At 46.5% G+C, this 13,909-nt stretch overlaps 1 protein-coding gene across 2 annotated transcripts in view; it reads left to right on the top strand.

Annotated features, from left to right (window-relative positions):
• Window positions 1-13,909, top strand: part of RPTOR (regulatory associated protein of MTOR complex 1) — a 329,546-nt gene that overhangs the window by 56,449 nt on the left and 259,188 nt on the right. Inside the window, exons 1-2 of one of the 2 annotated variants that reach the window (XM_025999918.2) lie at window positions 5,402-5,640; window positions 12,812-12,914. In XM_025999918.2, the coding sequence (XP_025855703.1) occupies window positions 12,812-12,914 (103 nt within the window). In that variant the 5' untranslated portion in view covers window positions 5,402-5,640. Of the gene's footprint in view, window positions 1-5,401; window positions 5,641-12,811; window positions 12,915-13,909 lie in introns of those variants that run through there. The other variant, XM_025999917.2, reaches the window with a different exon arrangement.

Here is a 13,909-nt window from a genome sequence, read left to right as displayed (position 1 = left end):
ACTGAGTACACCATCCTCTTCTCTATCATTTAAAATTGAACGGGCTTTTTATAGGAGCCTTAATTTTACTCTCATCACATTTAATCGATTATCTAGTTATGAAATTCTAGGTTGGAAATCTGCTTTGCTTTCTTTCCGTTTGAGATCTCTGAAGCCATTCTGATTCCTAATTTTCTCTTTGTGACTGATTTTTGTTCTTTGAAGCTTATATCTTGTGATGATAGGAGTACTTTTCTTTGAACTTTTAATTTGATTTGAAAATCATTGTCAAAGATGTAAGGCCATAAAATTGTGGTGGAAATTTTAAGGGCAAAATAATATATATTAGTGCATGAGTGTATTTATAAAAAGAACCAAAAGTACCTGAAATGTCATAGCTCAGAAGCATCACAACAGCTCCCCAGAGCCAGGGATCCCCCGTGCAGCCCATTCCTGTAGGTGAAGCACACCCCCTCAGCATGGCAGGTGTGCCCTCCCGGCCCCACTCCTCCTGGAGAGCCCAGCCATCCTCCACCTCTGCTGCTGTGACCTGTGCTTCCTGGCACCGCTTGCTGGCCTGCAAAGTCTCTCCTCAGACCTAGGTTGAGTGTCACTCTTTTGCAAAGCTGTCTCCCTTCGTGTCAGATAGGGTGAGTTCTAAGCCCTTCCTGTCACATCCTCTGAACCCATGACTACCTCCCATGCTGCAGCCATTTGAGGAAGACATTTGAAATGAATACTTAGACCCCTACCTCTCATGCCTTCCTTTTTATGCTTACACTTAATGTGCAATAGCATTTATGTATGGACACTTCCGGGAAGAACACATTGGATTCGGGAAATTCTCTCTGGTTTCACAGTGGGAAGTGTTACTGAAGTGGCATTAAGATTTCAGCTGGGCCCTGCATTCTGTGTCGGTGCCTGTGCAGATGATGAGCTATCCATCCCCACGTTGTCTCCGTCCCCAGGGCTGGCTATAGCAGGTGGATTTCCTGTCACAGGACTTGAGAAGAATATCGACTTTCTTCCTGGTATTTGTGGAGAGCCCCCAAAGATACCGCTGGAGTAGTGTGTGTGGGGGTCCTTGATGTCCTTGATTGTCATCTAGCTTCTGAAAAAGCAGACACTCTCTCTCTCTTCCCCACATTTAGTCAGGACCTTCCTCTGGTCGGCAAGGGCCCCAAGGCCTAGAGCTTCAAAGGTGACCAGGTGAGGTGGACTTGCCCACAGTCCAGAGCCCCCCCACCCCCATGAATAAATGCTCCCTGAGCTTGGTGCTGTGGTCTGAGAGGCCTGGTTGGTCGGTGGGGGGCACAGCAAGGTGGCAGTGAAGTGGCCTCCCTGGGGAAGGTTCAGAGGACTTACTGTGATTCATGTTTGAAATGTTCCCTGAAAGGAGTGTCATTCACTTTTGAAATTGGTTTTGCTTTTTGTTTTTTTAAAGGAAAAATAGTCATTCTAAGTGTTTTTGAGGTTCCACTTGGATTTTTCTTTAAAATTTTTAAGAGGAGAGTTTTTGCCATTAGCACTCACCTAGCTTGCTTTCTTTCCTTGTCTTTCAAATCATAAGTTTTGTTGGGATTGTCAGTGATTTTTATGGCTCCTTCTGGACTGATCCTTGAGCTTGGTTGGTAGCAGAAAACCCACCAAATTTGTAGACCTGGGTTTTTAGGTGAGGCTTGGCTTTGTCCATGCATGGTGCCATGGTGGCGAGATGTGGCCCTTCTGCATTTGGGTACGTTGTGTGTTTTTGCAGCGGCTTCTGAGAGCAGAGCAGATGGAGAATGTTGAAGACAAAACATTTTGGGCAGAGTTGCAAGCGTGTCAAGCAGAAGTGTATGTAGTGAATGGCAGGCTGTAGGAGACACCTCACTGCTCAGATCCTAACTCCTGCTTTGAAGCAGTGGGTGAAGATGTGGCACTGCTCGTCTGTGATTTTGAATTCCGGGCTTGGCTATAGACCTGGGCTTGCTTTCAGCTGGCTTAGCAGCCAGCAGCCCCAAGGAAGCTCGTGGTTTGTCACCTTCACCTGCGGGACTTTGAGAGAAGTTGAAATGTTGATATTTATTACTTCATGTTTATGATTCTTTCCACCTGTGGCCCTATCCTGTGGTCATTTCTCACTTAGAATTCTTATGAATAATTGGGTCATGGGGGGGGGGGCGTTCTGACGTTATTTTATGAAGGTGAGGCTTGCTAAGCCTTTGTCCGATAGCCGGTGGCAGGGGGAGCCACTGGCCGCCTGCTGTAGGTGGCCTGCTGTGCAGCTTCTCCCTCCCCAGCACTGTCCTCCATTCCTGCTCCAGTGCGCTGCAGGCTGGCTGTGGCTCTTGTTCCATCGTCCAGCAGTAAGGAGATGCCAGCACCAATTTTAGATCCAAAGTACTGTGAGATCAAGGTGCCTCCTTGGGTAGCTTCAGACAGTGTCCAGGGTCTGGGAAGATTCCTGATGGTGGTGGTTCATTGATGGCTCACTTGTGACCTTTCGTTCCCTTCTTGTCTCCCTTAGAAGTGGTCAGCTAGTCTGCGTGAGGTCGAGGTCCCACTTGGGATAACGGCATCTTGGCAAATCTGGGTGTCCTCAGTTCCCACACATCCCAGGTATGATGACCCCCAAGCAGGTGATTATTACAAGATGCTTATTTCCTTAACTCCAGTGATGGTTCGGCTGTAGAGCCTCAGGGTTCTTAGTTACAGCCGTCAGAATCCATGCAAGGTGACGCAGAAAAGGAATTTGTTGTTGGATCTCTGGGAGGACTCAGAGCCAGATCCTGAAGTTATGAAGACCCCAGAGGGGCTGAACAGCTGGGACTTTGGGAGACACCTTCTACTGCCACCCTCAAGATGTGCCCCTGCCACGTGGCTCCCGGTGGAGGGGTAGGTTGGCATAGCTGGAGGAGTGTAAGCCACAAGCAAGCCCCTTCACTGCAAGAGTCCGACTCACATTTGCTTTATTTTCTCCCTTGGGAGGGTAACACCCATAGTGTAGGAAGTTGCCAAGATGTCTGCTGCATTCTTTCCCTGTGGGAGCATCGGGGTGTCAGTGTGCAGACCTCGATGGGCCTGTGCCTTTCGTTGCTCACAGCCTGTAGCTGCACATGCTATCAACTGTTCTCTCTGAGGTAGAAGTTTTTTTTTTTTTTTTTTGGTTCTTGTCCCTTTGCACACTTGCCACACCTTGTGCAGGCCTTCCTCTTTTACCACACCAGACCTCCCTTCCTTTCCATGGTCAGGGGGAGTTCCTGGGAGCCCCCCAGGCTGTGCTGTGCCTCACAGCTTTCATGGGGCTGTGACCCTCTGCAGGGCCCCATGGTCCATCATGCTCTCCACATGGAGCTGCGGACCTGTGAGAGCTGCTTCATCAGGTATGTCGGCCCAACAGGACGCGGGATGGGAGCAGAAGGAAATAGCCCCCCTTCGCATGCTTGGATTTTGGCACTGTGAAATGCCTGTTATCAGGGTGTTCAGCCACCTCAGGTGCATGTCTTCAGCCAGCATGGGAGCTCTGTGTAGTTTTGTTTGCCTTGGGATTGTTTTTATGAAATGTGTGTCCCAGGTATCATACTGCTGGATAATGAAGAGTGGAAGAAAAGTTAGTCCTGAACGAATGACTTGCTCCCATGGTGATGCTGCTGATTCTAATTTACATTAGGATTGGAAAAGCAATGACCCAGTGTCTTATCAAATAAAAGAACTCTCTAAATAGACTTGAAATCAATCCATTTATTGAAGGAAAATCTCATTCCCAAGAAAGAAATTTTAGCAGTGGGCTTTATCGTGTGCTCTATCCCGGGAAGGAGTAGAGGAAAGAGAGATGGGAGCCCTTCGCTGTACTTGCTTTGCCAGGAGCAGGTATTTCTGGATCACGAGGCCATATTCGGTGTGGTTGGAATGCTTGGGACTGAGAACGGGGCTCTCTTTGTGAGCATGCTCACTGTGGCCTACATTACATTTCCTCTCACGATCCCAGAGCGCTCGTTGCCTTGGATACTAGTCTAAGCTTCAGCTAGCCCAACAAGCTGTTTTCTCTTTCTTCAGAATGTAATAAAAATCACACACACACACACACACACACACACACACACACGCATGCACACATGCACACACACAAGAAATCCTTGGCTATTGTAATAATAGCTGACTTTCCCCTTTGCTTCTAGAAATAACTTGTTTATGGTGGAGAATTTGGAAATACATAGAAGGGCCAGATACAAAGAAGAGAGGAATCATCCACACTTTCCACTCCTCAGAGATGGAAACCACTTGTGACAACTTGTTTTTTATTCTGCGTCCTCTGTATGTATGTGTTTACACACTTGGAATAATAATTATGTGGATGTGGTTTTGCACCTTCCACTTTTCACTCACGTTATGTTTGGGTGCCTCCCCTGCCACTTACCAGTCCTTGAAAACACATCCTTTTTAAATAGCTTTGTTGAGATATAATTCACACACTACAGAGTTTACCCATTTACCAGTGGAGCCCACCAACAGACTTGTGAAACCTGAAAATACATTTGTTTGTTTTTTTAAAGATTTATTTATTTTTAAAGAGGAGGAGGGGCTAGGGAGAGAAAAATCTTAAGCCGGCTCCCTGCTGAGCTTGGAGCCCGATGTGGGGCTCCATCTCAGAACCCTGAGATCATGATCTGAGCCAAAACCAAGAGTTGGAAGCTTAACTGAGCCAGCCAGGCACCCCTGAAAATATGTTTTTAAAGGCACTATAATGTTCCATCATGTAACAGATGGCATCATTTAATATATGCCATTTAATTATGCCCTTTGAGCCTGACCCGTAGGCTTCCATAGCATTTGAATTTAGCATATTTAGAGTTTATATTGTTGAACTATTTAGAATTAATTTGTGAGCATATATATTTTCACAGTATCCCTCTGTGACAAGGTATTTTTATTTTCAGTTGTTAGATAAGGATACTGGTAATTAGATTTTTTTTAAAACTTTCACCCCATACGGTGTTAGAAGAAAAGGCAAAAAAGTCATTCTTGCCCCTCTCTCAGCTCTCTAGTGTGAGAAGGTGGCTTCTCAGAGGTGGGGGGGGGGCATGTCGCTGACAGACACCCCCTCCCCCCATGCTCAGGTTGGCGGAGGTGGCACCAACAAGACCACTTGTTTCACGAAGGGATCATAAAGAGTTTCAGTATAGAGCTCTTTCAGGAAGGGATTTCTTTAGTTTGTCTAAGGCAGTTGTGATCTCTATAATAAACCTATTTTGTGTGCAGCTCTTTAATTTGATTTTCTGAGACCTGAATTTCTCAAGGGCCTGTGATGTGGGAAGTGAGCGTGCCGGGCAGTCCGGAGGGGGTCGGAGAGGTGGGAAAGGAGCGCTCTGGCACACACGGTCCAGAACGAGACTTTCTGATTTTTCCATGTTGGAAAATTACCCGCTGTCTCTTCCCTTTCATTAGCCTGCCTTATAGGAGTGGAGGCAGGTTTTAATGCAGGGAACTATAGAGAGAATTTAGCCTCAAAAAAGAGAGCTGAAAGCTAAATTAGTTTTCTGGCTGAAGGTAGGGAACGGACTCATAAATTTAAGAACCTCTCTGGCTCGGGCTCCCGCTGAAGTGAACAAAGGAATATGCAGATGGGGAATCGCCAGGTTCCTGGGCGGCTGGCGACGAGGATCTTGTGTTGTGTTGCAGGTTTGGGGCCCAGAAATTCAATTTGATGTGCTTCTTGCTAGGTTTGCTGTTCACTTCTTTCTAGCAGGCTTTGGGGTGGGGGGGAGTTAGGAGGCAAACCTGTTTTTCCTTTTTTTCGACTTGCCCCCTGCCCCCCCTCGTGGTGTATTTGCTCTGTTTGCTCTATGTTCTAGTTTCTGACTTCCTTTATAAATTATGCATTTGTGTAGCTTCGACTCTGCTCAAAGTTTTTGCTTGATGCTCTGAATCTTAACGAGCACTGCTGGGAATTGGGTGGCTTTGCCTCAGCCAGGCGGGGGATAGTGGATGTTGTGGCAAACCCCAGCCTCGCTTCCTGTTTATTTTCCTTTACGCCCGCTTGTGTTTGTCGGGAAGGATGAGTGAGCCAGGCTCTCAGTATGGGGAGCGGGAAGCCGTGATTGGCCAGTTTAACACATATGTGCTTTCTTCATTCTGCACATCGGCTTGGGTGTCATTGTGTGTAAGCCTGTGAATTTATATTCAGATTTGATTGTACCACTTGATCAACTGTATCTTTTAAAGTATATATGGTTTATCAAATCAGTTAAGTAGGAGGAAACAAAGGCATCCCTTGTGATTTTGTTTCAAATTCTTTGCGTGGTGGCAGGCATTAATGTATTTTTAATCAGTGAGGTGACACACACTTGGGGATACAGGGGTTTTCAAGTCGGGGTGGTGATTGGGTCCGCAGGCGCTCGTCTGCAGTTCTGAAGGTAGCCAGCTCTGAACACTGGAGAGGTTTTCACAGCTCGTCTACAGCAAAGCGGATGTGACCTGGGCTGAGGCTGTTGATGGTCTTTATTCCCCGGAGAGTGGATATTTGTGCATTTCACTGTGGAAATTTTAATAGTTTTCAATACTGGCTGTTGTTGCAGACAGACCCTTTTGGGTGTATGCTGTGAGATTTGAGTTACGTACCATACTATCCTTTTGTAAGTCTGAAACACTTTGAATTTCGAAACACACCTGGTGCCAGAGGATGGTATGACAGGACCCTGGCCAGACTTTTCAGCAGTGCCCGGCCCTCCTGCTGGACTGTCCCCCGCCGCTCCCACTCACATCCAAGCTGTGGTTGAGGCCATTGGGCTGGGCTCAGAGCCTTAAGGCAGAATGCTCCGTGCCACCCGTGCCACCCGTGGGGATGCTGCTGGAGAGCCCCGGTCTGGAGCCAGAGCTCGGGATTGGAGAAGTCCTCGGGCCCTGAGCAGTCATCCATACCCACTCACCTTAAGGGTTGGAGCATTGTTCAGGAGTGATTGGAATTGACTGACAAGTCCAAGGTCACATGTTTTTAATGATCACTTAATGTTTGATAGCTTCTCAAAATGATACTCTTTTCAAATTCAGAATTAACCTCTGGGGATAGAACTATCCTCTTCAATTATATTGCACTGGAGAACAAATGTTTTAAAGTCTAAAATGGTTATTTTATATACTCTTACGCAGTTTCTGGCACATTAAATTTCATAGCCCTTAAATTCTCTTAATGCTGTAACTGTGTTATTAAAAAACATTAATCTGGAATTTTTGGAATGAAAAATGAAAATAAAATACCAAAAAGGCACTTTGGGGTATAGCTTAGAATTTAAAACTTACCACATTTGGAATCAGGCCAACGCTATTAAAATTTGCAAGGGAACACAAGACACATTTGATTGGTTTAAGGATATTCACTGGTAATGTCTTTTGCCCACTGGTGGAATTAAATTGGTTAGGCCAGATACATTTTTCTAATCCACATGTCAATATATCCTGGAGACCTTTTTTGTTTTCTTAAAAAGGTGTAACTCGGGTTGTAGGAACAGTGTATATTGTATGAGCAAGGGCGAATCAGATGACCTCCGGTCAATGGAGCTAATATCACACTGAGGGCCGTGCCCTCCTGTTGCTCACTTGGAAAGCGACGAAGCCTGTGCTTGGTGACAGGTATGGGGTCCTGGGGCCCTTTAGTGTTTCGAGGGACTAAACGGTGATCGTTGGGCTTCCATTTATAGTTCTAAGCACTTGGGAGAGCTTCAGACATAATAATTTTATAATTAAATCAGAGATAATTTGAGAATTGTGTTTTTAAGCCAATTAAGTGTGGTCGTAGAGGTTGAGGGAATGTAATGCTTTGGAGCATTGGCTGAGGAGGGAGAGGTGGGACCATGATTGGGGCTGCTGGGTACTGTGCGGACACCTTGCCCCATCCCTGCCGCATCCCTGCCACATCCCTGCCCTATCTCTGCCACATCCTGTACCACCTCCCTGACCCCAGGGAGGGTTAGAAGAAAAAGCAGGTATGCTAGAAAAGCAGGTGGGGATGTGAGCATCTGGGTCAGGACCCTTTAGGAAAGGATTAGAATGGCCAGAGAGCTCATGTTGCTTGACCCTCTGCCTGTTAGGGGGTGAGCTTGAGTAAGTGGAGGTGGCTCTTGCTCAGAAATGTCAGATGTGAGATCCCTGGATGGTGCAGCGGTTTGGCGCCTGCCTTTGGCCCAGGGTGCGATCCTGGAGACCCGGGATTGAATCCCACGTCGGGCTCCTGGTGCATGGAGCCTGCTTCTCCCTCTGCCTGTGTCTCTGCCTCTCTCTCTCTCTCTCTCTCTCTCTCTCTCTCTCTCTGTGTGTGTGTGACTATCATGAATAAATAAATAAAATCTTTAAAAGAAAAAAAAGAAAAAAAAAAGAAATGTCAGATGTGACTGAGCATAAGGCCTGCCCTGAGTCCCTGAGGCACAACGGGGAGCGTGGGGGCTCACTGAGCACGTGTTCCCCGAGGAGCGGCTCTCTCCCGTCCTCTCTGGGCACAGGGCTGGCTGCGGGGAGGCCCTCTGTGCAGAGGCGCCGACCAGACCTGAGGCCCAGGGGGTCAGCATTCCTTAAACTAGCCCGCTGAGTGTCACTCCCTCAGCTGGACTTTGTGAAAGGAACCTGATGGTTTAGGAGCATGTCCCCTCGCAGATTGAGGACAGGGTCAGGCTACAGAGACCCGTTGTACTTTGGCAGGGGCAGGCAATCCTTTTGAAAATGCAACCGGATCCCTAGAGAAAGATGGTTTTCTCCAGGGGGCTTCCCACAGCGGGCTCAGGGATGAGCCAGGTGGCTTGGAGCTCGCTCCGGGGAGTGACTTAGGTACCCGGTGTCAGAGCAGAGGAGAACCCCTTGCTTTAAAAATGTCATGGGACAGCTGTTAGTATTACTCACCAAAGGAAGGCCACCGAGATGTTTCCATGGAACTTCTAGTTTGAAGCAGCTTCTCCTGCAAGGCTGAGTTTGCTGTAAGATAATTGATCAACTGTATGGGATTATTGATACTGGTCACTTAAATATTGGAAAATGACTAAGAAAAACAATAACTATTACCATTTTCTGATTGATTTTTTGCCCTTTCTCCTGACGATAAAGGGACCATTTGTTTTTTATGGTTCATAACTAGGAGATGCTGGCACACGTCTGCAGGAAGACACTGTTCTTCTCTTCGGTGTGTCTCTGGCAGCAGGCGTGCAGCTCCTATAGAAAGTGATTTATCATTAATGACTGCTTTTTTTAAGACTAAATACTCTCCCCTCCCCACACTTTAAATTCTGTTTTGAACACAGGAATCCTTTCTTGATGTGATAAAGATTACACGAGTTTCCCCGCTATCCAAAAGCAGTATGTTCCTATGAGACCTTTCCTGAGAGAAATAATTACCATTAATTCATGTGGAAAAAAAAATGTTGAGCATCCCTAGACCCCAAAAAATAACCTCTCTCAGGCTCTTCTGATACCTTAGGGACACATCTTGCTAGTGCCGCACACAGTAAATGGAGATAAAGCCCACACACTGACAGACACAGCTCAGAACCTGGGGGCTGGACTTGAGATGCCTCGGGTGGCCCCCAGGGAAGGAGCTCTGGGGTCCCCTGCTCGCAGCTCGGGGGGCACTGCCTCCACGCTGGCTGCCTGCAGAACCAACTCTGCACGCCTTTCCACTTCTTGCCCTTTCTCGGAAAAGTAAAAATCCTCTTTGGATTTCTTTCGGTTATCGGAAACAGGTGCATCAAGACTTCCACTGGGAGATCTTCCATCACCGGGAAACGCGCTAACACGAACTTTGGGAAGGTGGGCGATATGTGTGCTCGCTGTCATCGCCCGCGCACCTCATGAGGAAACACTCATGACGGCTCATTAAAACCAACGCGAGGATCGCCACTGCCACGTTCTGTACTCATTAGCACAGGAACTATTTTGGAAGTTGTGGGCAATGCCTAAGACCTGAAACGGGAGAGGAATGAACCGTTGGAAAGGACAGGATGGACTCGTTATTTGTACGTGGTATCTTTGTCAACTCACAGGCCCTGTAGGGGACCACCAGGAAGCAGTGACATTTAATAAGGAGTTTAGCATAGTGGCAGCAAAGGTGTCAGTGGCTCCTGTAAGAAACACGATGGGGAGAATACATGTGTAGAAGCACACTTCCCCTAAATATCCATGATGTGTTGAGGAATAATCCAAAAAGAAACGTGCAGGACTTCTTTTTGGAGAAAACGAAGAAAGGAGTACTGACAAAAATTAAAAGAAGACTCGAATAAATGGAGAAACATACTGTGTTCCTATATGGAAAAATCAAGTATTAGGAGGTTATCACTTCTTGCCAAAATTAATTTATATGTTTAATATGCTTTTTTTGGTATTTTGGATCAATTTTTATTCATTTAACATTATAAGAATTTAAGTGTTATTCTGTTAGAATATAATGGCATGCTTAAATATTCCTTTATTCACTTAAAATTTAAGTCATTTCTACTTGCACTCAGAATAAAAAATGCTGTGAAGGAAATCTTTGTACATACAGACTTCCCCTTTATTATTTTTGGGGTATTTTTCTCTGACAGATTCTCATAATGTGGAATTATCAGATCAAAGAAAATAATTTAAAATACTGAGTGTTATCAATCTGCAGTTTAATGCAACTTTAGTCAAAGTCTCTATGGGATTAAAAAATTGAAGAACTGATTAATTTGGGAAAAAAAGAGATGAATATAAATATAGCTAAGTAAAAGCTTAAAAAAGATTGTGAGGAAGGAAACCTCCTCTCCCAAGCATTGTGAGATGTTGTAAAAATAAATGACTTAAATCAGCGTGGTGCCAGAAGTATTGGTTGATGGGATGATGGGATAAATTCAGTTAGCCTGAAGTAGGATCTGGTCTATCTGGAAATTTATATATGTTACAGGAGTCATACAAACTTGTTGAGTTTGGGGGAGATTATTTAGCAGGGAATTGGTGTGCGATTGGCTAGTTTTTTGAGACAGGAATTAATCCCCTTGTGTCATATACCACAGCAACCTCCAGGTAGCTTGAAGGGTTAAACGTAAAACATATCAAAACATCAGAAGAAATGCATGGGGCCCTTAGTGAGTACGGAGGGCCTGAGCTCTGCTGTGCGCCGGGAGTTGGCATCCACGTAGGTCCCCTCTCATTGTGGGTTGGGGAGCCTAGGTCCGAGAGCTCTGGCAGCGGGAGAGCACGGTGCGTGGCAGTGGTGCGCCTGCCGGGGTTTGGGGGCAAGCTCCTTGAGAAATGGCTGTCTGCACGGAAACCGCAAAGGTGAGTCTGAGTCGGTGGAGTGGGAGAGGCAGGCTTCCAGGCCGAGGGAGCTGTGGCTGGGAGGCCCCGAGGTCATGCCAAGTGGGCTGAGGACCTGGAGCCACTGAGGATGGGGCCGTGGCAGGCGTGTGGCGTGCTTAGCAGGAGTTGGGCTTTCAAGATTTTGATGCATGTTGAGCAGTTCAAACGTAAATCTTGAAGGTTCGGGACGGACAGAGCAGGGCAGCGAGGAGATGTGTGTGAAGAGGTATGCTTCTGCTGCAGCATGGAGCCCGCCCTGGGGAGGGGGCAGCGGGGAGGCGGCTGTATGGTCAGGAGCGGGGATAGCCAAGGGGACAGGCCCAGGAGGCATTTAGGAGACAGGATAAAACAGATGGGGCGAGGAGTCAGGGGTGGGCTCTGGCGTTCAGGAACAGGGGAGGGGTCCAGGCTGGTAACTCAGCCCAGAGTCCTCTCACCTGTTTGAAGTGTATCTCCACCCCACCCCCTACCCCCACTGAGATCTTTGTTTCTTTGATTTACTGATGTCTCCTCACCACCTAAAAATAGTGATCGGCACCTAGTAGATGCTCAGTAAATGTTTGAAGGATGAGCTCCAGGTTTCTGGCTTGAGCCGCTACGTAGGTAGGGCTGACACTCCCCATACTAGGTGGCTGGAGAAGGAACAGGTGTGCAGGAAGCTGTACCAGATGATAGAACCAAGGCTTTGTGCGTCAAGAAGCAGGAAATGAATCAGATGGTAAACACCAGACTAGGGGAATCTTTGCAACAAATAATGTGGATGCAGTCTTGAGTATGTAAAGAGTACATGAAATCAATCAGAATTAGTCACTAATGCCGGTGTAGTGGTATATAAGCATGAATAGGAAATCCAGGGATCCCTGGGTGGCGCAGCGGTTTGGCGCCAGCCTTTGGCCCAGGGCGTGATCCTGGAGACCCCGGATCGAATCCCACATCAGGTTCCCGTGCATGGAGCCTGCCTTCTCCCTCTGCCTGTGTCTCTGCCTCCCTCTCTCTCTCTCTCTCTGACTATCATAAATAAATAAAAATTAAAAAAAAAAAAGGAAATCCACAGAACATAAAATTTATAAACAGTGAATACACATTTGAAGAAATACCCAGTGTTACTAATACTGAAAGAATGGTAACTGAATCAATATGGCAGTTTTTCTCTCATCAAATCATTAATGACTTCAAATAATGAGAGTAGCATAACCTGGTCAGAGTGTAAGTTTGTACACTATTTTTGCAGAGGATTTTGGCAGAATGTAGCAAGTGCCTTAATATTTTTTAGTCAAATAATTCTGTTTCTGGAAATGTATCATAAAGGAAGCCTGTGGAAGCCTCCCTGACACGGACCTCTTCCCTTCTGTCCACTTTACTCCAAAACCCCTCCAGGAAGGAGGTTACTGGTGTGGCACCATGGGGGCGGCACAGGTACTGGGTGAATGGAAGCCAGTTGGAGAGGCCAGTGGTGGGGACAGGGCTTCGTGTGTTCTGGGGACATCTCTGAGCCTGGAAGAGTGTGTCAATGGGATGCATATTGAAATGGTCGCTGTTTCTATTGTGTTTCCAGATGAAGACGGTCAGTGTTGCCTTAGTTTTGTGCCTGAATGTCGGCGTGGACCCTCCAGATGTGGTGAAGACCACCCCCTGTGCACGTTTGGAGTGCTGGATCGGTAAGTGTGGCCCCTCCGTCCGTCATGGCCTCGTGGCCGTGGCCTGCAGCATCCCTGTACGCTCTGGGCTGGGCCGGGCTTGCCCCCCACTGACCAAGGCTGAGTCTGCTGGAGGCTGGCACTGTTTTTTTGTGAATCTGAGAGTTTCATTTCTTTTTGGACATCTAGAACCTTTAAGTCACGATTTGTCCCACACAGAGTGTTTCAAGGAAAATTAATAAGTAGTGATTATTGGATTATAGCATTTTCTTCTTTAAATTTGCATGTGATAGTAGTTCCGGGCTGTTTCCTGTGTGTGTTGCCAGGAGTCCTGGTTCTCCCTGAGGAAGGCATGCCTGGAGTGCCCAGTGCTTCCCGGGGCAGTGTCGAGACGGGCGGGGTGCACGACCTTCACTCGCTCTGCTCTCACCATTCAGCGTGATGTTTTTTCATCTGCTGACTGTTTCTGTCAAGAACCCGTGCCGAATCTTACAAAATGTGCTCTCAGCATCTATGATGTAATCACCTGGCTTTTCCTTTTTAGTTTGTTGATAATAGTAGATCGTGCTGAGTGAATTTTGGTTATTAAGCCAACCTTGAATGCCTGTAATAACCCCCACTTGTGTTATCTTTTTTTTATATATTGCTGGACTTGATGGCTATTATTTTGTTAAGAAATTTTTTCAGCGGTGTTTATGGGTGATTTTGGTTTGTGGTTGTCTTTTCTTGTAACATATTTGTTTGGTTTTGGTAGCAAGATAATGCTGCCCTCATTAAATGTGTTGAGAAACAGTCCCATCGTTTCTGTTTCATAGAAGAGTTGGTAGCGAGTTGGCTATTATTTCTTCTCTAAACTTTGGTATAATTTAACAGTGATGTGTGGGTTTTTCTTTGTTTCTGTCGCAGATTGTTTTTCTCTCTTTGATAAGATTGGGGGCAAAAGCACCCCCACTCCCGTGGCTTTCTCCATCCCTTGGCAAAAGCAGAAATTCCCTTCATCTACTTTAAATAACAAA

Source organism: Vulpes vulpes, chromosome 2 (assembly GCF_048418805.1).
Source record: "Vulpes vulpes isolate BD-2025 chromosome 2, VulVul3, whole genome shotgun sequence".
NCBI lineage: Eukaryota > Metazoa > Chordata > Mammalia > Carnivora > Canidae > Vulpes > Vulpes vulpes.
This window is presented reverse-complemented; position numbering and strand designations above follow the sequence as displayed.